The sequence below is a fragment of the Sus scrofa genome, chromosome 1 (genome assembly GCF_000003025.6).
Source record: "Sus scrofa isolate TJ Tabasco breed Duroc chromosome 1, Sscrofa11.1, whole genome shotgun sequence".
Taxonomy (NCBI): domain Eukaryota; kingdom Metazoa; phylum Chordata; class Mammalia; order Artiodactyla; family Suidae; genus Sus; species Sus scrofa.
This window is the reverse complement of record NC_010443.5, coordinates 99,537,605-99,564,491: the sequence shown is the minus strand read 5'-3', so window position 1 is coordinate 99,564,491 and position 26,887 is coordinate 99,537,605. Positions and strand designations below refer to the sequence as shown.

The 26,887-nt window shown below is 46.4% G+C and overlaps 1 protein-coding gene across 5 annotated transcripts in view; it reads left to right on the top strand.

Annotated features, from left to right (window-relative positions):
• MYO5B (myosin VB) overlaps positions 1–26,887 on the top strand; it is a 392,693-nt gene that overhangs the window by 246,443 nt on the left and 119,363 nt on the right. For all 5 annotated transcript variants that reach the window (XM_021093027.1, XM_021093023.1, XM_021093008.1 and 2 more), the window contains exons 6-10: positions 5,579–5,722; positions 7,041–7,122; positions 12,798–12,905; positions 16,781–16,890; positions 23,248–23,513. In XM_021093027.1, coding sequence (XP_020948686.1) covers positions 5,579–5,722; positions 7,041–7,122; positions 12,798–12,905; positions 16,781–16,890; positions 23,248–23,513 — 710 coding nt within the window. The remainder of the gene's footprint in view (positions 1–5,578; positions 5,723–7,040; positions 7,123–12,797; positions 12,906–16,780; positions 16,891–23,247; positions 23,514–26,887) is intronic.

The window sequence follows — 26,887 nt, the reverse complement described above, 5'->3', positions numbered from 1 at the left end:
ACAAGAAGGCCTACAACTGTGAACATATTCATACAAGAATCCACCCCCAACATATGTTACTTATTCTCTCTCTTGTTTTCTCTCATGTTTCAACATTGTAGCCGTTCCTTACTTTCTGGGTCTCTTACATAGCCCCTGTCCCTTTGACCACACTATTTTTATAAATAAAATCCCTTTTTCTCCCTCCCCCCGAAAAATTTTATTCACCTATTTTATCCACTTCATTTTCTACTTATTAAAGCCTTTTTCATTCTACTGGCATTGACTAATTACCCCCTTCTCTGTTATCACACTAGTTGATATGTATCTTATTATTGTATAATCCAGATCACATTGAAATGATTTGTTCTAGTCCATTTTTGTTTTACTACATATTTGTGTATGCATAAGCCAGAAAGAAGGTAGTTCTGTAATATCACATATAAATATCATATTTTAGCAACCAATTTGCAGGTTGCTTTTCACTCAGTATTTTTTTAGTTATCTATGCATCATGCTCTAGTTTACTTAACCAGCTTTATAGCATCCCATTGTATAAATATATCACAGTTTATTTATCTATTCCCCCATTGGTAGACATTTAGATTGTGTTTTTTATTGTTGAATACAGTCTCCATTAAACATTCTTTTGTACACCTACGTGTGCATTGTGTGAGTTTCTCAAGGTAATAGAAGTACAGTTGCTGAGTTGTTAGGTACATGTATGTTCAATTTTACTAGCTATGCCCAATTGTTCCTAAGAATGGCTGTAGCAATTTTCATTTGGACCAGCAGTTCTTTTTTTCTCACATCTTCATTGTTATTTCATAGTATCAAAATTCTTAGTTATTTCCACTCTGGTCTGTCATTTTAGTCTATATTTCTCTGATTTCTGCTGAGGATGTTTACTGGTCATGTGAGTTTCTTCTGTGAATTTCCCACATTTGTCATTTGTTCGTTTTTGCACATATCTGTCTATTGTTGGACTGTGGAATCAGAGGGTCAAAGCCTGGGTTTTTATCAATTATAACAAATGGGCTTGCTTCCTTCATGCATCAAAATATGTTCTAAGTCAACAAACAAACAAAAGATGTAGCAAGGGTTGAAAAGTTAAAGAACAACATGCAAGTTCTTCACATACACACAGAAGTTGGAATTTCTTCATGCCTTGAGTAGAGTTTATGGGTTTGGTAGTAATAACAGAAGCAAACTCTTCCCTTAGTGGGTACCTGAATATACTTTCGAAGTGTTTGTAGATCCATTATATCACTTCTCAAAGCAGGCTAGTGAGGTAAGGAGGGTAGGATCTTTTGGCAGAGATGTTCAGACAATGGGCATGCTTTCCCTAAGCATGGAAAAGGTTCCTGTTGCTATTTTACAAATTACAAAATTGAAATTTTTTGAAATTTTGGAATTGAGGGGTTTTTTTGGTTTATTTTTTGGTTGAAACTAGATACTCCTTTAGAATTATTCAGAAACTGACTTTGCTGATTGCATCTTCCTGATGTTAATGTGTTGCTTTGTCCTCTGCATTTCCTGTAAAAGGGTAGTTAAATTTAGAAGGTTGATTAGATTTAGTTTTAATTTTTTTTTCCTTTTTATGGCCACACCTGCAGCATATAGAAGTTTCTGGGCTAGAGGTCAGATTGGAGCTGCAGCTCCTGGCCTACATCACAGCCATAGCAATGCCAGGTTCGAGCTGCATCTGTGAGCTACACTGCAGCTTGTGGCAACACCAGATCCTTAACCTGCTGAGCCACAACATGAACTCTCTGATTTTTTTTTTTTTTTTTTTAACGAAGAATTCTTTCTTGGTGGTGGTGTATGTTCTCATCAAGACACACAGAAATAGGGAGTTCCTGTTGAGGCTCAGCAGAAACAAATCTGACTAATACCCATGAGGACGCAGGTTCAATCCCTGGCCTTGTGCAGTGGGTTTAGGATCTGGCGTTGCCATGAGCTGCAATGTAGGTTGCAGATGCAGCTTGGGTTCCGAGTTGTTGTGGTTCTGGTGTAGGCCAGCAGCTACAGCTCTGATTCAACCCCTAGCCTGGGACCCTCCATGTGCCATGGGTACAGCCCTAAAAAGACCAAAAAAAAAAAAAAAAAAAAAAAGACACAGAGAATATCTAGCTGTCTTTTTGTGACGTCAGCCACCATTGCTTATGCCTAGATCTATTAATTAATTCATCAGGAGTTATAAAATGGTGAAGTTCTGATTCTATTTTTCCTTCTGCACTTATCAGCTGGAATAAGTCTAGGAAGAGAAACTTCTTACCAACTTGTTAGCCTGATAGACATTGCACAGGAAAGTTAGGGTGGTGGTTTGAATCCTTATTTACTGGTTGTCAGAGTAATGAGTTGGTTCCTGCCATCCTCTGAGAGGCTCTCCCCTATTTCTTTCTTTTTTTTTTTTTTGTCTTTTGTCTTTTTGTCTTTTGTTGTTGTTGCTATTTCTTGGGCCACTCCCGCGGCATATGGAGGTTCCCAGGCTAGGGGTCGAATCGGAGCTGTAGCCACTGGCCTACGCCAGAGCCACAGCAACTCGGGATCTGAGCAGCGTCTGCAACCTACACCACAGCTCACGGCAACGCCAGATCGTTGACCCACTGAGCAAGGGCAGGGACTGAACCCGCAACCTCATGGTTCCTAGTCAGATTCGTTAACCACTGCGCCACGACGGGAACTCCTCTCCCCTATTTCTTATGAAAAAATAAAGGTGAAGATTAATGGTCTTTGTCTTCATCCCTTGATTTGACCAGGCTGTTTGAGATGGGAGACGTTACCTGCGTTGGGTGGCAGCTCCTGTCTCGTGGTGAGTGGTTTGGAGAGATGGAAAAGGAGATGGAACCAAGTGGAATGAGCACAGACTGTGGACTCAGATGTACCTGAATTTCTGCATTACTGTTGGCACTTCCCAGCCATGTGACCCTAGGCATCCTGCTTACGCTTTCTGAGCCTAAGTTTTCCCATAAGTATGAGGAAAGTTAAGAATGCTTATCTTCTGGGGTTCTTGTCTAGATTCAGAGAAACTAAAGGGAGCCCAGCCTAGGCCTTGGCTCATGATGGAGGCCTGGGAAATGGTCACTTTTTCTGCATTTTAGGGAATACAACCATCCATGCCACTCTTCAAACAGAATTGGCTTCCTGAAGTCTGATGATGGCTTGTCACATGGTGCCTTAAAGAATCAGGGGTCTCTCTTGGGAAGTAGGGAGAATGGGTGCACTGAAGAGGATAAGGTCAGTGGATGTTAGAGAGCATTCGTGATGACATACACTCCTCAGATTAGCACCTCTTTGAGGGTCATTTCAGTTTGGCCAGACTCCAACCTTGCCCTGACCTTAGAGGTGTGTTGCATGATCTGAGATGCCCTTCAGAGCAACCCCAGTGTACCAGGGTTGCCCTTTCCCCACCTCCCTGTGGAGGTGACCACTGTGTATGGGATGTGTAGGTTGCTTTATACACTTTAAACTCTAGAAGAAAAAAATATATATTTGTGACCCCAACAGGAGATTTTATGGCCCTAAAGAGGCAGGTGACCTTTGAGGACAAGGACTTCAAAACTCTCATTTCACAGGAAAGAAAACTGAAACCCGAGTTTCTCTATGCTTCTTTTCACTTGATGTTTTTGATTGCCTGCTGTATGCTGGGCATCGGACTTGGTGCAGGAGGTCCCCTGCGGAAGCAGTCATGCACACCCTGCTCTCAATAAGACAGGTTGAGGTGTTATGGCAGTCGAGGGTATGGGAGACACAAGGGTGTACAGAGTGAGGCCTCGGGGAGCATGTGGTAGGGTGCTCCCCTCACCTGGAGGTCAGGGAAAGCCTTCCTGAAGAAGCCACTTTTAAGCTGAGGCTAAAGAAGGTGGTGAGGAGTTCCTGTTGTGGCTCAGCGGTAATGAACTGGTAATGAGGATGTGGGTTCCATCCCTGGCCTCGCTCAGTAGGTTAAGGATCCAGCATTGCCGCGAGCTGTGGTGTAGATCGCAGATGCAGCTCAGATCTGGCTGTGTAGCTCTGATTCAACCCCCAGCCTGGGAACTTCCATATGCTACAGGTGTGACCCGAAAAAAAAAAAAAAAAAAAAAAAAAGAGGATGAGTTAGTCCAGTGGAGGGAGCCATGGGAAGAGCTTTCCCAGCAGAGGGAATGATGTTTGTGAAACTGGAGTGGGGCAGAGAGAATGCAGGACTTTTGAGGAAAAAAAAAATGAGGTCAGGATTGCAAGAGGCTGGAGACAAGGGCAGGAATGACGAGAGACAAGGCTGGGCTGGATCCTGCAGGGCTTCCCAAGCTCTGAATTTTCTTTCAGTCTCTTTGTACCTCAAGTTTCCTAGAAAACTGAAAAGTTGCAGTGGCTGTTTTCTAAGTGTTGTAACCACCTCAAAGATAAACAAGTGCAAGGGATTTCGATGTATGTTCATTACCAACTCAACAGCAATGCAATGTTTTATAGAAAGTGAATAATCACACATGAAGCCAGTCCTTTAGCCACTTGTTTTTTTTTTTTTTTTAATTGTCATCTAGTGTTTTGAACTGTTCCCTGCTGCTGTATGAGAAGTAGTCCCAGGAAGTGATGGCTTCCTGATACATCCTAGTGATGACAAGCAGAAGGGTGGGTGTTGACATTTGGTCTCTCTCTAGGAAGTACCACTTATCAGTTGGGAATTGGGGTATTTGGCATTTGATTAGTGGAGACCTGTGTTTAATACCAGTGTTTAATCAACATTGTTGATCAAACAATGGAGGATTTATTTCCCTCACAGAAATTCAGAGCTCTTGGGTGCTAGCATTGATATAGTGGCTCAAGGGTGTCAGAGTGATGGTTTCTGTGACTTTTTCCCTCGTGGTTCCAAGGTGACTGCTACAGCTATAGCCATCACATGCACATTCCAGGTAGGAACAAGGAAGAAGAAAGGAAGGTCAGTGGGGTGCACCTTCCAGCTGTTAGTTCCCTTTGAAGAGGCCATCAATTAACTTTCACTGGCTATCCTTAGGAATAGAGGAAGCAAGAAAATGAAGTTCCATTTCATTGTCTTTTATGTTGGCCCATTGTCATCCCACTAGTAGAGAAGTTCTGGGAGAAAGGAAGAGGAAGGGAATAGAGGTGCTGCCACAAGCCTACAATCCTGAAATTTAAGAAAACCTGCCCTGGGAGTTCCCTCTATGGTGCAGTTGGTTAAGAATCCAACTGCAGGAGTTCCCATCGTGGTGCAGTGGTTAACGAATCCAACTAAGAACCATGAGGTTGCGGGTTCGATCCCTGGCCTTGCTCAGTGGGTTAAGGATCTGGCGTTGCCATGAGCTGTGGTGTAGGTTGCAGACGCTGCTCAGATCCCGAGTTGCTGTGGCTCTGGTGTAGGCTGGTGGCTACAGCTCCGATTCGACCCCTAGCCTGGGAACCTCCATATGCTGCAGGAATGGCCCAAGAAATAGCAAAAAGACAAAAAAAAAAAAAAATCCAACTGCAGCAGCTCAGGTCACTGCAGAGGCATGGTTGGATCCTTGCCTGGGAACTTCCATATGCTGCAGGTGTGGCCATTAAAAAAAAAGAAAACCCACCCTGTTTTGCATACCTTTTGTTTGTCTGTTCTGCACAGGCCATTGGAAATGCTAAAACCACACGCAATGACAACAGCAGCCGTTTTGGAAAGTACATTCAGATTGGCTTTGACAAGAGGTACCACATCATTGGGGCCAACATGAGGACGTACCTGTTGGAGAAGTCCAGAGTGGTCTTTCAGGTGAGCTGTGTGACTGGGCCGCCTCGTATTTTGTCCGATGGGTGATGCTTGCTTGCTCCCTGTTCTGTGCCCTGTGCCCAAAGTGCATCTCACCTTTTGAACCTTGACTTGGATAGACTTGATCTTTTGATTTTCTCTCTGTTTTTCATTGATAAGTATTCATTTATAGGCATCAGATCTGAAAAACCTTTTACCTAGTGTTGGCATTTTTCAGAGGGTATTGTTTTTAGATTCAGTCAACAAACATGTATTGTCTATCATGTACTAGCCCTGTGCTCTACACCAAAGATAAAATGATGGATGGACAGTAGTGTTCATTGTAGACTTTTGAGTCTTATGATCAGGGGAATGTCATAGAGGGTCTGATGGTTTTGGCTTTCACCAGGAATCTTATTTGGTAGTTACATGTAAAAAAACAAACAAACAAAAACCAAACATACTCTGCCACTTAGTTTCCTTTTCAAATACCTAGAGTTTACTTCTCATGTGACTCAGTTCTTTGCTCTGTGCTCACCTTTCATTCCCTCCTCCCCAACTACTCCTTAGCCTGTGGGTGACCTTCTTTCTCCTTCACCCTGGCCTGTGATGGTGGTCCCTGTGCAACCCCAAGAGTGGCTCTCTCTGCCTCCCAGGTTGGTTGGACTGCCCACATCCTTCCTTTTACTGCAGCAAAGCAAACAGCCTGCTCTGCTGAATGCAAGGCAGATGCATTGGCTGTGGCTCTGGCCAGACTCCCTGGGTACCTCGTGGGCCTTTCTCCTCCTTGCTGGCTTTTCTCAGCCCTCCTGAACCCCCACCTCCAACTCTCCCACTGTCACCACCACCACTTTGCTAGTTTAAGGCAGGTCTGGCCCCATTGTCCGCTGTATGTCCTGTCTCAGTCACGGACCTTTTGTAACTGCCCCAGCCTGATGTGATGGGCAGGGGCACAGCTTTTACTTAGTTCTGAGTCTCCCAGAGGAGAAAAGGAGCCTGAAGCAGGAAATTAGAGTCCGCCCAAAACGAGCCAGATAGCATGGTTATCTGAATAAGTGCTGTTCGACCAACCAACATATTTTTGGAATAGCAGTGATGTTCTAGAAAGGAAGAAAAAGAAAACGTCTATTTTTTGTATAAGTCAAGAGGTGAAAGTTCTTTGGTTGGAACAAGGCTCCAGAACAGTGAATGAAAAATCTGGAGGTGGGAATTAAGGGTGACAGAGGTGTGAAGGAAAAGCCTTGACCTCTGTCAGCCAGAGCACCCTTGAATTAGAATGGGTGAGGGGACAGTCTTGGGGGGTCACTGCCCCTAACACTGCTTACCTGTTTTCCTCTTCCAGGCAGATGATGAGAGGAATTACCACATCTTTTACCAGCTCTGTGCTGCTGCCAGTCTCCCAGAATTTAAAGAGCTTGCACTAAGTGAGTAAATGGGTGCGTGCGGGTCCTCTGGCCTGGGCTGCTGCTGCAGCAGGTGGTGCTCCGGGGGCTCTGAGGGAGAAAGGGGGCTCTGCTCCGTGTCCCCGGCCGTGGCTTCTTAGCTCTGTCTCTCCTGTGGTCACATCCCCCAGACCTCTCAGAGTTCCATGTCCTGTTCGTTGCCTGCCACGGACAATGAGAAGATGAGAAGCAGGGGGTGGAGCAGCACTTTGCAGAGCATGAACGAATTAACCTGCATTATTATCATTTTGAAAAATCCATTTTTGCTGCAGATGCCATAAGAAATGTGTCCTACCTTTAAGGATCTAGAGGTTTTACTAATGCCTATCTCTTAACTGTGGCTGACATGTTTTGTCAGGTTTAAAGATTGAGGAAAAAAAAAATAGGAGGCGGGGGTAGGATAAAGCAGGGTTGAGATAAAGATGGCTCAGGAGGCCTCACAGAAGGTGCGAGAGGAGCTTAGAAAAGTTTAACTGGATTGTGGAGCCTTAGCTGGATAGCGTTGCCCTGATTCCCCCAATTAGGGGGGAAGCTTATATACACCTGTCCTGCAATGCTGAGGTCAGACCAGAACAACCCAAGTGGGGCACCAGGGGAATATGTCAGCTTGTTGATGCCATCAGATAGAATGACAGCCTTTCAGTGGGTCCCAGTCACCCTCCAGCTATTGTTGTTCAGTTTAACTGTTTGCCTTGAAGCTGTTGACTCCAGAGCTAGTGGAGTTGAGAGCCAGGGCCAAGCAAGGAGAGGGAGCAGGCTTGACCCCACACCAATGTAGCACCTCTCCTTGGACCTGGAGCCTTCTCCTTCCTGTGTGCTGGGCCACATCTTGGAAGTGACTGACTTCTGCCTCCGAGTCCTCGAAGCCGGCTCCTTACAGATGTGCATGATGAGGGCAAGCCTCAGAGCCATGCAGCCTGTCCTCTGTATTTTGGGAGGAGTGTGTAGATCCAGTCCTGGCAAGTGGGGTAAGAGCTGGGGGTCTAGACAGAGGTTAGACTTGCAGTGCTTGCAGGTCCAATGCTCCCCAGTGAAATTATAAACTCCATGGACAAGGAGTGATGATTACAAGCCTTGTTTGATGAGCACTGCCCTGAGCTGGCACTTTGGGGCTCTGATGTTGGCTTACATGAGGGACCAGGAAGGCAGGCCACATGATGGGCCACTGCCATCCTCCTCTCTCCTTCCCCAGGCCCAGCTGGACTTCTCAGGGCCAGGCTGCAGGAGATGAAAACTATTTTTCTAAGGTCAGATTTTGTGGGGTTTTTTTGTTGGTTTGTTTGTTTTTGTCTTTTTAGGGCCTCACCCACGGCATATGGAGGTTCCCAGGCTAGGGGTCCAATCAGAGCTGTAGCCCCCGGCCTACACCACAGCCAGAGCAACCGGGGATCCAAGCCGCATCTGCAACCTACACCACAGCTCACAGCAACATCAGATCCTTAACCCACTGAGCAAAGCCGAGGATCGAACCTGTGTCCTCATGGATACTAGTCAGGTTTGTTAATCACTGAGCCACGACAGGACCTCCTAAGGTCAGTTTTATAGAATATGAACGAATACTGGCAAAAGCCATCTGGCTGTATTTGGACCATTTTAGCCCAAATATAACTTTAAGGTGATAGGAAAGAAGTCCTCCCTTTTTTGCCCCCACTTACATGAGTGCATTGAGGTGAAAAATGACTTTTCCTTACTCCATGTTTCAGCACAGTGCAGGCTTCTTGGGCCCCGGGCTGGAGCAGTTGAAACCTACCCAGTTGGATTAATTTCTTGCAATCTCACCTGCATGTGCCCTCCGAGAGCATCTTGGAGTGAAGTGAAGCGCCTTTGATAAGCTCTCGTGCTCAGTGCAAGGCTGTCTTCTGCCTCGTGGGCAGGTTGGCTGCGAGCCCTGAAGCTTGATGTTTAATTCCACTGATAACCCTGCTCGAGTGAATGGAAACGTCAAACAAGTGAAGGACTAGCCAGCAGCACCTAGTGAATATTTAGATCTGCTTCAACCTCCTTCCCCCTTTTCTTAACCTAAATGTTCAAATGCACAGAAGCTGTGTAAGATCTCTTGGCCCTGAAGGAGTTTTATGCACTTGTGAGAAGATGAGCAGACAGATGAGCACACGGCTGTCCACATTTGTCTCTGCCTGGTGTTGGTGGGCTGTTGCATTAAAATGACCTCAGGATGAGTTTTTTAAAAAATAATACTATGAATAATTTGTTACTATGTGAATAAATGATAAAAAAAAAAGAGGTATAATGGACTCACATTCCCTCAAATGCAGCCTTGAGGTAGTAAGGAAAAAATCCTCTCTTCTTTTTCAGTTTCATAGGTGTATTGATACAGTTGTATAAACACCTCTCTCTTGTGTTGCATAAGTCAGAGTACAACCTCTCCAGAGAAGTGCAAGCCCTGGACCATGGCCTTGATTATAGCGTGGTCCACTCTTCCAATCACTGGCTTCACAATCCTTCTGTAACTGGTCTGATCCAATGAGCCAGTTAATAGAGGATTTTGTTGTGTATAGATCCTTGGGAATTCTCAGTTAAAAGAGACCCAAACTGGAGGACAAGAGGCCCCTCTCTGGAATGGGATGCTTGGCTTCAAGGGCCTAAGAGGGAAGCTGAGATCCAGGCAGGCTTAGCAAATAGGGGAGGAATAACTGCATCCTGCTGGGGTACCTGTCTTATTAAGGCAGTCTGGGAAGTGATGTTAACAGAGGTGATTGCAGCCTTAAAGCAGATGGAAAGGAGATGATTATTTTGATAGGATTCAAACCATTCAGTGGGGAATGCTGTGACTGGCCAGGGTGGCCCCTGCAGTGATGAACTGCGGTGGGAGGAAGTGACCCTGCTGGGTGTGTGAGTTGGTGACTGGAAGCAGGGAAGCCGAGTGGTCTCTCTGGCTCAGAACATCAGGCAGTGGAGCCCTGGCTGCCGACAATGAAAGGTCTTTGATGGATGCTGCAAAGGCATCCTTCCCTCAAATATGAAAGTTTAGTGTCATCTTCTGGAGTCTCAGATGAGCCAATACTTTTGATAATGAGTTAGGTTGTATTTTGGGCTAAGCCGTGGGATGTCAGAGATAACCGTGTCCTGAGGAGAGTGAACAAGATGTGGATTCCCAGTCCTGAGTGAGCCTGGGAAACCCCTTAGAGTCCTGTGGTCCTCATTTGCTTGTCTGAAAAATGGAAGTAAATGTACATGACGCTTCATATCTGTGGTTTCTACGTTCATGGATTCAACCAACCGAAATTCGATCCACAGTTGGCGGAACGCTTGGTTTTGGGGGGCTGACCGTGTTCCACATTTCCTATAAGAGACTGAGCATCTGTGGATTTTGGTATCTGTGGGGGAGTCCTGGAACCAGCCCCCTGTGGACACAGAGGGATGACTACATTCAGTCATCTTGACATAGACCCTAAAAGTTATCAAATGGCGTGTTTGGAAAGGTGAGGGTAAGGGAAGAAGAGAATGGCTGCTTTTATTAAATCTTTGATGCTGTTGCTTTACTCTGTGAGGTTATAGGGTGATAGATAGAAAAAAATCTCAACATGCCATCTTCCACAAAGACTTAACGTGAGTTGCTTCTTAAAAGTCTCACTTCTGCTGTAGCTATGAGTAGGCTCAAGGCTGAAGCTCTTCCTCTCACAGCTCAGGTGCTATAGTCCTTTTGGGTGGGAGGGGGCTGATATTATTCTTCCAGGAAGCCTCCCATCATCAGATAGGACTGACTCTGCCGTCCAGGCCTGTGTGCGCTCGTGCCTGATGGTGTCAGGCTGTGTGAGACAGGGGTTAGGCTGAGTCCTGCCTCTTCCTACCTGAGCCTGGGAACGTGGACCTGACCAGAGGAGGAATTGGCAGTTTGGTGGAGCTCAAAGCACAGGATCGAGGCCGGGTGTGGGAGAGACAGGGAAGGAGAAGTGTTGGGGGGGGGCTGGAAGGCATGAACATTGGGTAGAGCTGAGGGACTGGCTGAAAACAAGCCACTGTACCTGGGAGGCAGAGGTGAGAAAGGAAGCTGTAGTGGCCGGAGAAGCCACTTCACCGAAGGTCCAAGAGGTCTTTTTTAGGGTATTTGACCTTGGTCTTGAGGGCAGTGGAGCAGGACGATGACTCCAGAGGACTTTAAATTCCTATTTAAAGGGGCGTGATCCAAGTTACCAGCAGTTTGGAGGAGGTTTTGAAAGGATAGGGGCAGAGGGAGGGGTTAGAGTCCTTTGTATCAGTCCCCAGATGACAGGTGCTAGAGATCAAACCCAGGGCAGTGGCAGCAGGATGGAGGAAGGAAAGACACTCAGGGAATCCTTCTCAGATCAAATCAGAAGAACAGGTATTGGAGGAGGACTGGGAGTTGCAGTGAAGGTGCATCTAAGCATGTGGAACTGATGTGCCTTTAACCGTAAGTGCCAGATCAAGAGAAAATCATGTAGCTGGTGTTTTCCGGGAAGGAAGGAAGGTGGCCAGCAATCAGTTTGGCATCTTGTCAACATCAAACACTGTGCACTTGAAAATACTGAGTGCAGGACAGGGTTGCCCCACACAAAGGTGCTGTATTTTGTGGAAAATTTAGGTGATTTTCAAGGGTAATTTTGATTAGGTGCAGTTGTTGCCTTAAATGCTGACTTCTAGCCCCTATAGTGCAGATACTCCCCTGGGCTCACTGCATTTTTGGCCCTTTGCTGAGGGTGGCTCTGAATTTTATGACAGAATCTGGGCCCCTCCTCACCATTTGAACTCAGGCTGCAAAGGCCTGGCTGAAGAGGAGTTAAGCTGGGGGATGAGAGCAAAGATTGAGGGTCTTAACTTGCATTTGTTCACATGCTTAAATAGCTCAAGGTGCCCCAACTCTTAAAAAAAAACCATGTCACCCTGGGCGCATCATTGCCCCTCATTTGACAAATGCTGTTGTCAGGCTAAGTTCTTGATGGTCATGGAGACCTGGTTCTAGGGTGGGTATAACCTTTTACGGAGCCTTTTTAAAAGGCTATGGTTTTCTATGCCTCTGTGTCTTTTTCTGTTTCATAGATAGTTCATTTGTGCCCTATTTTAGATTCCACAAATAAGTGACATGATATGGTATTTGTCTCTTTTTGACTTATTTCACTGGAGAACAGACTTGTGGTTGCCAAGCAGAGGGAGTAAGAGGGGCTGGGAGTTTGGGGGTATAGATGCAAACTATTACATTTAGGATGGATAAGCAATGAGGTCCCCCTGTACAGCACAGGGAGCTATATCCAGTCTCTTGGGAGAAACATGATGGAAGAGAGTATAAGAAAAAAAATGTATATGTATATATGATTGGACCGCTATGCTATACAGCAGGAACTGGCACAACATTGTAAATCAACTATAATTAGAAAACAAAAAAAAAAAAAGTCTATAGTGAATCCCATTGTCACTTGAATTCTCCATGACTTGAATGTTCCCATGTTTTTCATGTATCAGTTTAACACAGATTCAGCAACGGATTCTGTTAGTGTGGTGTAATTTTCTATCTTTTGTTACTCAGTTTTCTCTCCCATTTGTCCTTGTCAAGAAAGATGATATTTGAAAGGAGATAGACTGTGGTCTGGGATAGCTGCTCGGGGAGTAGGGATCCTCGTGGGCCATGATCTGTGATGCACCAGGTGTCCCCTGTGCCTGATGCCTCACCTTTCCCACCACAGCCTGTGCAGAGGACTTCTTCTATGCGTCACAAGGAGGAGACACGTCCATCGAGGGTGTGGATGATGCTGAGGACTTTGAGAAGACTCGACAAGCCTTCACTCTCCTTGGTGAGGAGCCCGGGAATGGGGAGAAGGGCTCAGAGGGATGGTTGCATAGAGAGAAAGCACTGTGCCACTGTGCATGCCACCCTTCCTAAGCTGGTGGGGGAGCGCCCATGCCTTGGTGAAGGTCTTCCTACTCTTATTCCATCTCAACCCTCAGGCTCCAAAGCTTATGGCCTGGAGCTTTGTTGCCCTTTCTTCACAATAAGATTTTTGAGAGTCACTCGGCCAGTTTTGGGGAGAAGAGCCCCCACGTGGTAGGTGGAAGGCAATCCTCGTGTCACTGGGAAATTGAAGTGCTGAATTCCTGGAACCTCTGGCCAGAAAAGGGAAACTTGGGAAGTTAGCCTGCAATCCACAAACTGGCTCCTTGTGCTTTCCCCCAGCCCTTCCCTGACAGACAGACAGTTAGCTTCTGAGTCCTAGTGACCAATCCACAGCAGCATTTCTTAGGTTCTTTGGAAATCAGGGAAGTTTTATCCAATAGCCAAATATGACTCACCATGCTCTGCATGTGGAAAGAAAACCAGGACTTTTTCACTAAAACCTGAGTCTGATCACATCTCTGAGTAATTGGTGGATACCCATGAAATAGAAACCACACTGGTTACTCCAACAGAGAAATTTACTCTAAATAACTGTTCATGAGAGCAGTAGTAGATAACTAATAAATGGGGCATAAGAGACTTTAGGGATCTAGATGTAGCAAGTGCAAACGAGCTATCTTGAGGGTGAGGAGAGTGGCCAATGCAGGAACTATGACTAGGAGAGTCCTCCACCCCGGGCTGAGATTTCCAGCACTTTTAGGAGGATGGGGCTGCTCCAAGATCAGGAAAGCCCTCTGGTGTTGAAGGAACCTGCTGGAGCATGGGGCAAGCCCCAGTTTGTGTGAGCAGCCTGCAGCGCCCCAGTGTGTGGTGGGACCAGAAGGTATCAGAAGCAGCTGCTAATGGGGGAACTCGACCTGAGGACACAGCAGGAGCTCCCCTGGGAGGCTGCTGGGCTCCCAAGGGCAATATGGAGGACTGTGGAGGACCAGAACCAGGCATGCAAATGTCTTCTGGCTGCTCCTGCTTTACAGAGCCACTGCAGTGCCCTCTATTGATCAAGTGTGACATGCCCCCAGTGGGCCAGGGGGAAATGTTCACAGGGTCTAGCTCCAGGGTGACAAAGCAGGGCAAAGAAGGGCAAATTCGAAGCTGAGAGATAATAAAGCAATAACGGGGACCCTAATTTCCCCAGCATCACGTAGCTGTCTTATTCTCCAGACTGCTGGGCAGGACTATATTCTGCCCAGAAAAGAGAAGGCGATGCAGGGCTGGTGTGAGCAGTGGGCATGAGCTGGTCCAGTGAGAATGCAGTTCCCTCCGAGGCTCTAAGGGGACTAGGTACTTGAATGCTCAAAGCAAATGGAATTTATGAAAGTAATTACTTAATAAGCCATTCTTCCCTATTCTTTATTAAACATGTCCATTGGTTTTTTTTTTGTTTGTCTTTTTTTTTTTTTTTTTTTTTTTTTTTTTTTTTTTTTTTTTTTTTTTTTTTTTTTTTTTTTTTTTTTTTTTTTTTTTTTTTTTTTTTTTTTTTTTTTTTTTTTTTGTTCCAGAAATTAGCAGACTTTCTTCCTTCCTTCCTTCCTTCCTTCCTTTCTTTCTTTCTTTCGTCTTTTTGCTATTTCTTGGGCCGCTCCCTCGGCATATGGAGGTTCCCAGGCTAGGGGTCGAATCGGAGCTGTAGCCACCAGCCTACGCCAGAGCCACAGCAACTCGGGATCCGAGCTGCGTCTGCAACCTACACCACAGCTCATGGCAACGCCGGATCGTTAACCCACTGAGCAAGGCCAGGGACCAAACCTGCAACCTCATGGTTCCTAGTCGGATTCATTAACCACTGTGCCACAACGGGAACTCCTTTTTTTTTTTTTCCTTTAAAGGAAAATGATAACTATCTGGGGGCCTTGTGAGTCATGTGATTTCTGTAGCAACTACTCACCTTTGCCTTTGTAGTGCAGCGGGGCATCGATAAAATGTAAAAGGAAAGACACGACCATGTTCTAATAACACTGTATTTACAGAAACAGGCTGTGGGCTACAGACCATAGGTTGCGAACCCCCATTTTACTCCTTCATTTTCAGTGTTTGATTTTTTTGTTTCTTTGCTTGTTTTACTGCTTCCCAGAGTAAGGTACTGCTTATTCAGAGAATCCTGTATTGAGGCACTTTTTGGTTAGTGTGGTGCAGAAATCCTAACTCCTCTTAAGATTCAAAGATCATTCAGTATCTACTACTTCAGTCCTACTGTGACAGGGTGTGTTAGGTCTTTGGAAATTTGTTTTTGCAAACTAACAGAGCGTTGGTTCCTGGGAATAAATGAAGGGGAGAGGAAAGTGACATACCTCTCATCCTGAGGGGGCCCAGCCCCCACTTCCTGCTCAGCACTTCTCTGGGACTTACTTGCCCAGGAGCACAATGAGCTCTGATCACAAGCCAGTGCTACACAGATGCACAGCCATCTGGCCTCCCGTCTTGTCCTGGGTTTCAGCCTCTGGTTCTAACCTGTCTTCCTTTTGCCAGACTTGCTCCCTTACACTGAACTAGGACATATGCCTAACTTGTTCCCCCTCTGGATATTTTTTAAATTATTAGTATGGATAAAACCAGATGTTTGAATGATGCACCTATTTCTGTAGACATTTGCCAAGTACTTGCTGCCTGTGTAATAAGTGTCAATATAGTCATTCTATCACTCCTGTTTTTGAGCCTCTACTGTGTGCCAGGCACTGGGGATATAATGATAAAGCAAGAACAGGGATTTGTTGTATTTTTTAGTTTGTGTATCTTGAAGATACTGTGTAATAAAAATTAAAAAGTAAATCCCTGACCCTATACCACAAGTTCAATCTCTGGCTCAGCACAATGGGTTAAAGGATCCAGTGTTGCCATAGCTGTGGTGTAGTTCACAGCTGTGGGTCTGATCTGATCCCTGGCCCAGGAACTCCATGTGCTGCATGGTGGCACAAAAAAAAAAAAAAAAAAAAAAATTGCCTTAAAAATAAGTAACTGCCTCTGGGGAAGATTTTGAGGAACAATTTTATTGTCTTTTACACTAAATACTGATTGACCAGTATTCATTATATTATTCTGTACCCTTTTTTAAGGCCAAAATATTTTGTGATTCAGAAAGAAATTTATATTAATGCTGAATATAAATGTTAAGAGATTATCCATGTCTTTGAAAGCTTACATGCAAAAACAGTAACACTGACAGCAGGCATTTGCTGCCAGCAGTTCTGAGTAGGTGTTCATATCCATAACTGAAGGAATGGGTAATGCGATAAGGGACAGCCCCAGTGGGAACAGCCAAGAGCCAGCTGCCATCCAGCCCCATAACAGCACCCCCAGGAGAAGTTTCTCCTCTTTTTTTCCCATTGACACTGCAGATGTGTGTCACAGATGTTTGTAGGATATTATGTTGGGAGAAAAATGACTGCAGACAAATGGCCATTCTTATTAAACTCATAACTACATCCATAAAGTGTATGGTGGAAATGAAGTCCAAAATGGGTCTGCATGATGGCTGGCTCTCCTTGGCTCTTGGAGAAGTTAAAATGGTAGCGTGACCCATGTGGTTTGATCAGGACAGTCACTGAGAGGAAATTTCCCTCTTAGTTCAAGGAGCCCCTTTGCCTTCTGAGCCATTACTCTGAGTGCTAATTACTTGCTGAGGAGCCTGGATCATTTTAGAAGTCATCAGCCCAGAAAGGAAAATGAAACCTTATCAACCTTATCATTTTTTCTAAAGTCCTTAAAAGGAGGGTAAAACATCCTTTCTATCCTACCGTGGATACTGAGTGTCATTCATTCCTTTTTTTTCTCCCCCAGGAGTGAGAGAGTCCCATCAGATAAGCATTTTTAAGATAATTGCTTCCATCCTACACCTTGGAAATGTGGAGATTCAGGCCGAGCGTGATGGTGAATCCTGTAGTATATCAGTAAGTTGCACACCAGCACCAGCGATGACATGTACACAATTTTCTCTGTCCTGTACCGTGTTCTACAGCTGAGATGTGTCATTACACCTAGAGGACACTCCTAGGTTATTTGTTCTGAAGAGTAATGGTTTCTGTTCCCTTCCTCATATTTTTTAAAAGAAGAAATCCTTTTCACATCAGCTGCCTTCAAATTTCTATTGCCGAGGGCAGGGAATTTAGTGGCTACTCGATAAATTGATGGTTTGATTTCCCAAGTACCCTGAGGTCTGTGGAATCCTACAGAGTGTTATCAACTCGTTTCTAGAGCTCCTGGCCAAGGCCTGTGCTTGCAGAGATGTGGAGGGCTGTTGGTGGCTGTCTCCAAGGAGCTGACAGTCTAATTGGGTAGACCAGACAGATGACAGCAGTTGCCAAGGCTTTGACAATACAAAGCAGAATATTGAGACATCTATGTGACAGTATTGCAAACTATGAAGCGCTCCAGAAATGCTTTTTTTTTTTCTTCCTTTTTGGGGCTGTACCTGTGGCATATGGAAGTTTCCACTCTAGGGGTTGAGTTGGATCTGCAACTGCCAACCTACACCACAACCATAGCAACTCTGGATTTGAGCTGCACCTGCAACTTGTGCTGCAGCTGGAGGCAATGCTGGATCCGTAACCCACTAAGTAAGGCCAGAGATCAAACCCGCATCCTCGTGGATACTAGTCGGGTTCTTAACCCACTGAGCCACAATGGGAACTCCCATAAATGTTCTTAATGACTTATTTCTCTGGTGCCCAGTGTAGTTCCTTATGTGTGGTGGATAAGTAGTGGGTGATGGTGGAGCCCTGCCAGTTACAAGGAGCAGAGACAGAGGGTATGTGCTTCCTAGTATGTCCTGCTCTCTGGCTGAGCTAAAACTGGTATTCTGACCTTAGGTAGTGAATCTGCCATTTTTTATTTTAGATCTCTTTTGCATTCCTTTATGGCTAAGTCCTGGGAGGTACAAAATAGAATTCTTGCTACCAAGGACTTAGAATTTAAATATCCAGATACTGGGGAAACACAGAAGACAAGACTACAGAATATGAATGTGGGCCTGTGTCCAGGCCACTCACAAGCTGAAGCTTTTTCAGCTGGGCAGACATTTTTAACCCAGTTAAAACTGGCCCTGCCCTGAGGGAGAGGAAGAGCTGAACAGTAGCTGGCATGTGGCCATAATCATCATTCTCTCCCACCCCCATATGTCTTCCCTAAAAGAGAAAGAGCCTTGAGTTTGGAGAGTCCCCCGGGCCCATCACTGCTGCCGCTGTCCTCAGCATGGGGTCTGCGGCTTCATGAGAGGTTCCCCACTGGACTCAGTGTGAAAGCAGGGAATGCTGGAGCTGGGCAGTGCTCGGTGCCCTGGCACATGGGGTGTGTGTGTGTTGTGGGGCAATGGGTTTGGCGATGATGATGCTGTGAAATGGGTTGAGGTGAGTAGAGGAGGTGCCTTAGTTGGGTGGTGGATGGGCTTCCACTGCAGGCCAGACTTTCCCCAAGCCTGAGTCTTTAAGGCCAGTGAAACATTGCTCCTTATGAGAAGGGCACAGAGGGTCTGTGCCTCCCCACCCCCCAGGTCCCTGCATATGTCCCCTCGTCCCTTAGGGCAGCTGTACTTCGCCTAGTGTCAGGGACAGGTGAGACTAGGAACATTAGGCATTGAAAAACCCCTGCTTTAGGCTGTTGAAGTGCAGGAAAGAGGACAGATTTTCCTTGGCCTCTACCCCACCCTTCCCCCAGTCCCCTTCTTCTCAAGGTCTCATCCTCATCACACCCCCCATCATGGACTCCTACAGCATCCGTGCCTCTCCCCTGTATCACTTAGCATGGTGGTGATCTTCCACTTATTATGTGATGACTTGCTGTGGTGTCTCTCCCATGAGACTCCAAGGTCAATGAGAACAGGGACTGTTTTGCTTACTGTTGTATCACCAGTGCCCAGCATGGTGCCCATCATGTTGCCCAGCACTTGGCAGATGCCCAGTGAATCCGAAGGATGGAGGATGGGGGCTCCCTAGGCTCAGGGGTGGTGCAAGTGAGCAAATGGACATGCACACCTAAGAACTTGGTGGGGTTGATGGTGAGGCATGAGGACCAGGGCCAGTGAATTCCCGGGTGCCTGTGGCTGGGGGCAGGGCAGGCCTCTTAGAAGCCAAAACTCGAGCTTGTATAGTCCATTTCCACACAAGCCTCTGTGGGGACCTTCAGGTGAGAAGGAAAGTGAATGTTTGTTGGTAGCATTTGATCAGTGCCTGTTTCCCCCACTAAAGTCCAGGACCACATCTCCTGTGCTCACTCTTCCACCCCTGACACACAGTGTGTGTGTGTGTAAAGACTGTGTGAATATTAGGATATCAGGGCCCCCTTGGGGAAGGGCAAATGGAGGACACACAGGTGGTGACGAAGGGAGGGGAGGAGGAGGGTTTGGACACATCCTTACATGGGATGACAGGAAGTCAAAGGACTTTGAGCATAGGGACCGGGTCTAGGCAAGTCTTACATTGTTCTCCAGCTCGGAGGCTGTCTCGAGAACTGATTGAGAGTGAGAACTCTGAGTCAGGACTGCCAGGGTTCAAATCCTGGTTCTGCCCCTTACTAGTAGTTGCTTGTCATTCTGCGTCTATTTTTTCACCTGCGGGTGGGGGTGATATTACCCACCTGGACACAGGGCTCATGTGGTTGAGTTCTTGACTCTCATCATCATACTGTTGGTAGAGCTAGAGTGGACCTTCTGAGCATCCCTCTCCTGCCACAGGGTTGGAAAAACTAAGGCCCAGAGGGAAGCAATTCTTTCCCTAAGGTCACAGTGATGGTTGATGGCGAAGCCAAGTCAGGGCCTGACCAGCATGCTTTCCCGCCACCCTTGCTTTTCCTACTGACCATCAGTCCCTGGAGTGGGAGCTGTCCTCCTCCACAGGCCTGATGACTCCCATCAGTGCCCAGCACAGTGCTGGGCATTCAGAGTACGCTTGAGAAATGCCTCACTAAATAGTTGCTAGTCAAAGTCCCGCTCAAATGGGCTTTGATTTATTCCCTAAGTGCAAAGAGTGGACCTCCTCCTGGAGAGGCTGTCTGTCCAGATGCAGTGTGCCTTCTGCTCAGGAGGTTTTATTTTTAATTAAAGCATGAAAATGTGTTCCATGACTGCCGGAGTTACCTTGGAGATGCAACAGCCTGCAATTAGTTGGACACCAGAGGCAATTTGTTTTTTGAATTTGGCGATATGGGCCCACAAAATCATCTGCTGCCTATGATGCTGGCTATCTTTAATGGATTTAGCATCATTTAATTAAGTTGAAATGTAATTGCATGATGTTAAATCAGTTTCAGTTAGCACCTTTAATCAACAGTCAGAAGGGGGTAATAGAGGAACAAGCCACACCCCACTGCAGTGGATGGGAACCTCTTGGCAGGTAATCATCAAAAAGTTCTAGAAGTTCCCTCGTGCTTCAGCAGGTTAAGGATCCAGCGTTGTTACTGCTGTGGCTCTGGTTACAGCTGTGGTGCAGGTTCCGTCCCTGGCCCAGAAACTTCCGTGTTGCGGTGGGAGCATCCAAAAAAAAAAAAAAAAAAGTTCCAGAACTTGTGGTCCTTTTCCCACTGCATTCACCCAGGAGATGCCAGGGAGGGGAGAGAGCCTGTGGGCAGGCTTTGGGCGAGCACATCTGCTGCTAGTGGGCCATTTACAAGTCAGGGAATCCAGCTGCAGTGCTATGCCTAGCAATTAAGAATTTCTTAGAAATAGGTCAGATTAACAAGCTGGACACTTGCCACCTCTGAATCTGTTGCCCGCCAAAGATGTCCCCACTTTGTGATAGCACTTAACGCTATCACATAGGGCTTTCTGTTTGCAGGAGAGGGCGGGCTGGTGAGGCAAGCTGCAGAGTGGAAACCTGTTGGCCAGGGGAAGTGGCCATGGCAGCCACACCTGCTGAGTGGGTGAAAAGACAGGGACCTCTCCATACCACCCACCCAACCCAAGCTGATTCCCCTTCAGGGCCTGGCTAGGAACTCTGGGCCACTGTCAGGGATACCTGCTTGCCCCCGTTTTCCACATCTGAAAAATAAGGGGAATTGGATTATAATGACAATTCCCAAGTATTTTCCTGGGAACCTTAACCCAGTTTAGGTTCCCAGTTCCTAAGGCAGTTTTTTAGGAAGATAAGTATCCTTTGTCCATTAAGTTCATTAAGTTTAGGACATGTTCTCTTGGTGTTTAACAGGATGCCAATAGCAAGCCAGTCACTTCCCCCAGCCCCCTTTTGTTGAGTAAAGCCGATTAATGGTCTTTGTACCTATTGCTTCACAAACCATACTCTGGAAAAACTCTGGCCTGAATGATTTCAGGAGGTTCTTTCCTTCTCTGACATTTTGTTATTTTGCAATTGTGTGTATTGGGGTAGATTGATTTTTTTTTTCTGTATAGCAGCATTTTATATGTGCATAGATCCAGGTCTAGTTCAGTTTTCTATTATGTAGATGGAGGCTGTCTCCCAGGAATACTCCTTTTAAAAATTTTTTTATTATGGTTGATTTACAATGTTGTGTCAATTGCTGCTGTACAGCAAAGTGACCCAGTCATACAAATATATTCATTCTTTTTCTCATATTATCTTCTGTCGTGTTCTATCCCAAGAGGCTGATTATGGTTCCCTATTCTGTACACTAGGACCTCATGGCTTATCCATTCTAAATGTAATAGTTTGCATCTACTAACCCCAAACTCCCAGATGATCCCACTCCCTCCCTATCTGTAAGAGGAAAAAATGGCCTGGGGTATTGGTACAGTCATCGGTATTAATTTTCATTGAAGAAGCCTGCAATTTACATCTTACATGGCAGGCTCATCAGCAAATGAGTCCTACAAGCAGTTTAGGGCCATTCAGAGGTGGCACGTGAGTTCTAAAGGATTCCTTTTCAGCCTCAGAGTTAATGAAGCCCTCCAGCAGGCTCATGGCTGGGTTCTCAGCTTCGTTACAGGGATTTAGGTGAGGGATTGAATAACAGGTGAGAAGAGCCTCCAGAAGAAAAGCAGGTTTTCCATGGGTGTGTTGTGAGTGGGTTGCAAGGGTGACCCAGGAGACTTGTACATTTGGGCACAATAAGACAAGACTCTGCGGGTAACTTGGTTATTAGCGACTCAGAGGCCAGGTGATATGATTGATTCTTTGGGTAAGTAAAGGCCAAGGTCAGATGCATTGGGAGAGGCAGCCAAGTACCTGGGTGAGTTCTTGTACTTCTCTAGGGCTCAGCTTCTTACCTGTATAGAGAAGAGATTTAAACTGGAGGCCTTGCCAGTTTTTCTCAGCTCTAAATGTGGATAGCAGTTTCAGTGTTCCAAGTGATCTTCCCAGGTCAAAATGTGTTCTTTATTTTTGCTATTGTCTTGGCTTTTTACGTAAATTCACTCTTCTCCCCAAGTGGCAAATGCTTCAAGAATATAAATAAGTTTGGTTGGTATGTTTAGTATCACTGAGGCTAAGATGTATGCAAGTCTGCTGGGGAACTTGGGACAGTGCAGTGCCTGTGCACTGTCGTCATGCAGGGGGTTCAGCTCTGAGCTTGTTTCCAAGGACACAGCTCTTAGACCGGATGTGAGTCAATGGTAATGCTTGAAAGTGAGGAGCCCTTTCTAGGCTGTAGATTGAGCACTGCATGTGGAACTATGCTTTTGGAAGCTACATTCACTGCAATTTTGCCTCCTGGCTCCTTACTCTTCATGGATTTTCCACTCCTAAGCTATCTGTTCTCATTCGGCTCCCTTCACTCAGGAACCCCCTCCTGAACTTACACTGTAGCCAGCTGGCAGTGGAGGAGGGGCCAGAATAGTGGAGGGTCGTTTTTAAAAGCACTGCTGGGGAGTTCCTGTCGTGGCTCAGCAAAAATGAATTTGAGTGGTATCCATGGTGATGCAGGTTTGATCCCTGGCCTTGCTCAGTGGGTTAAAGATCTGGCGTTGCTGTGAGCTGTGGTGTAGGATCCCACGTTGCTGTGGTTGTGGTAGAGGCTGGCAGCTGTAGCTCTATTTCGACTCCTAGCCTAGGAACTGACATGTGCTGTGAGTGCAGCCCTAAAAAGCAATAATAAATAAATAAATAAAATAAAAGTGCTGCTGCTAATTTGGTTATCAGCAGGTATTATGAGTTTGAGCAACACCCTTTGGGCCCTGATTGTCCCTTAGTGGCATGAGAGGACATGAAAAGACTGGAACAGTGGCTAGGGGGCTCTGGGGAGGCCTAGGGTGGGGCTTCTTCCCTCCCTGGGCAGGAGGGGAGAGGGCATAGTGGGCCTGCCCCCCACACCCCTCCTGAATGCTTGTCCTGGCTCTCTTCCAGCCCGGGGATGAGCACCTAAGCAACTTCTGCAGACTGCTTGGGGTGGAGCACGGCCAGATGGAGCACTGGCTGTGCCATCGCAAGCTGGTCACCACCTCAGAGACCTACGTCAAGACCATGTCCCTGCAGCAGGTGGTCAACGCGCGAAACGCACTGGCCAAGCACATCTACGCCCAGCTGTTCGGCTGGATCGTGGAGCACATCAACAAAGCCCTGCACACCAGCCTCAAGCAGCATTCCTTCATCGGAGTCCTGGACATCTACGGGTAGGCCTGACCCCACCTCCTGCCTATCACATGTGTCTTCCTCCTGGCATTTTAGAGCCCACAGGGACCTTGGAGACCTTCCTGGTAGTTCTTGACTGGGGGAGTGTGAAAGGGAGTGGGGGACATTTTTGGTTGTCACAGCGACTGGGTCATTACTGGCACTTGGTGGCCAGAGGCCAGGGAGAACAATATGGAGGACGTGCTCAAGGAAGAATGGACCCTGTTAAAGCAGGAGTATCCCCCACCTGGCTCGGGAAACCCTGTGACATTCCTTTCCCAACTGGGTTCCTGAGGCCAGGAGGGCAGTGTCTTGGCTAGATGTCAGACTGGAGGTTACTATGAACTTCAGGTTTTATATTTCAGTCATTTTATTTAAATCTATCATCTGACCTCATTCACTTTATCTCCAATCAAGGTGATTGTTTTAATACCGTAATTGTGCTCAGTGTTAATACAGATTGATCTTGTGTGTGGTCATTCCTGAAGTTTCTCTTCATTTCCAAATTCTAGCCTAATAGAAAGAACTGTTACTTATCACAGCATGTCTTGCAGGGAGAGGCAGCCTGGCACATGGACAGTGTACTTCACCAGGCATTAGGAGATCCACTGCTATTACCAGCTAGCTGAGTGACCCTCTGCAGATCACAGCCCCTCCAGTTTTCAGTTTCCATAACTTGAAAGGAAGTTTTGAGTCACAGTCTCTCTGAGGTTCATTCTGGTTTCTTCTAGAATTGTTTGAAATGATATGGACTGGGTTGGAACCTCCCCTGTACTTTTATGATCAATATCCTGCCCTCTTTAAACTAATAATAGATGAAATCCTCCTAGATCTGTATATCATAGGAGTCACGGCTTCCATCTTAAAATAGAAATGGGGACCCATAGAAAGATAGAGTTGCAAGAGCCCTGATGCCCTAGTGGGAGCAACTGCCTGGTAGGCTGCTGACCTGCACTCGCCTTACGTTGAGGCTGCAGTAAAGGAGAACCTCCTCCAAAAGCGGTCGCTTCCCTGTGCAAAGCTAGGCCATTCCAGCTCCACCTCTGCTGCTCTTGTTCATTGTTGGGCTTAAAATCAAAGCATGTCAGGAGTTCCTGTTGTGACTCAGCAGAAACAAATCTGACTAGCATCCATGAGGACACAGGTTCGATCCCTGGCCTTGCCCAGTGGGTCAAGGATCTGGCATTGTCACAAGCTGTGGTGGAGATCGCAGACACAGCCCGAATCCCGAGTTGCTATGGCTGTGGCGTAGGCTGCCAGCTGCAGCTTCCCTAGCTTGGGAGCCTCCATATGCTGTGGGTACAGCCCTAAAACACAAACACACACACACACATACACACACAAATCAAAGCATGTCACATGCTGTGGCAGTAATGGAAGAAGATGGAAACTTGATTTCTGGCATCACACAGGCCTCTAGAACATGCTAAAGAGTTAAGTCACAGGCAGGCACGAGCTGCATAGTACAAAAGGCAACTGAAGACATTGTAGCAGATTTGAAGGATTGGACCCTTAGTGCTGCAGGAGTTTCAAGGCAGAAGAGTGCATACTTGTTGGCACAGTCAGGAAAAGCTTCGTGGGGGAAGGGAGGTTTGAATTGGAGTTCTCAAAGAGAGAATAGGACATAAGCAGTGGGGAAGTCCCCTAGGGAGAAGACCCCAGTCGGGCGGGCTCCCACCTTGGCAATGAGGAGTGTGATGGAGACCGGATCCAGGGAGGCAGGAGAACACCAGCTCTCCGGGCTGTGCAGGGTTGTAGCCAGGTGATGGTGGACTTGCCACTTCTCTTCTGGTCAGTTGAGTGCCTGCTTTGGCTCAGCCCTTCCATTTCCTCTGGAGAAAGCCATGTGGAATGTCAGTAATTAATTCTGTATCATTCTTCTCTCTGCCATGAGTATTTTCAGGTATTTGGTTTTCCCCAAAAACTGACAAACTCAGGCTGCAGCATCTGACCTGATTCCCTTCATCTTCCTGGGCAAGAATCTGTTTTTACTGAGTTTTTAGTTTGGGAAGACGAACATACAGACTTACAGTTGTTATGTAAAAATAATATTGTGACACAGTGCTGCCAAAATGTACATGTATTGTAATAGCATGCCTCAGTTCTGTTGTGCATACATACTGTCTTAGCAGTGCCTTTAGTTTAAACAGACAGCTCCTCCCTTCCCAGGGGTCCCCAGGGAGATGCTTTGCTTATTGATGGGGGCAGGGGAGGTCTCTGTGAGTGGGGCTCCTGGTGCTGCAGGGTCTGGAGGTGTTGGTCAGGTATGTGGAAGCTGGGATTTTGTGCTTATATTTGCCATTTAATTTTTATAATGGAGTTTATTTTCTCTAAGGTCCTGTGACAACCCAAAGGGGAGAGAGATCAGAGGAAAGCCTTGTCAGTAGTTTGAAAGTGCCTTGTTCATGGCACTGAACTCCATCTCCTGTTTCGGGTGCCAGCTGCTGACCTCTGCATCTCCCTCATCTGAGTGTGGCCATGGGTTCCTTTGAGGACATCCGACAGATTTCTAGGGAGGACAGATCCCCTCGCAGGGCCCAGCAGCATGGGCCATGTACCAGTCTCAAGGGGAGTTTCCTGCCCTTGTGTTTCCTTCTGGGCACACTATGCCATTCTCTCTCTCTCTCTCTTTTATTTATTTATTTATTTATTTATTTATTTATTTTTTATTGCCATATCTGCGACATACAGAAGCACCTGGGCCAGGGTTAGAGCTGCAGCTGTAGCCTGTGCCACAGCCATTGCTGCATCTGTGACCACACTAGATTCTTTTTTTTTTCTCAATGAATTTTATTACGTTTATAGTTGTACAGTGATCATCACAACTCAATTTTATAGCATTTCTATCCCAAATCCCCAGCGCATCCCCCCACCCCCCAACCTGTCTCCTTTGGAAACTATAAGTTTTTCAGTCTGTGAATCACTATCTGTTCTGAAAAGAAGTTCATTGTGTCTTTTTTTAGACTCCATATGTGACAGCATGTGATATTGTACACTGGATTTTTTTTTTTTCTTTTTGCCATTTCTAGGGCCTCTCCAGCAGCATATGGAGGTTCCCAGTCTAGGGGTCTAATCAGAGCTGTAGCCGCGGGCCTGCGGCAGAGCCACAGCAACGCAGGATCCAAGCCACGTCTGCGACCTACACCACAGCTCAGGGCAACGCCGGATCCTTAACCCACTGAGCAAGGCCAGGGATCGAACCCGCAACCTCATGGTTCCTAGTCAGATTCGTTAACCATTGAGCCACGATGGGAACTCGTGTACACTGGATTCTTAACCCACTGAGTAAGGCCAGGGATCGAACCTGCATCCTCACAGAGACATCGAGTCCTTATCCTACTGAGCCACAACGGGAACTCCCCATTTTCTCTTTTTT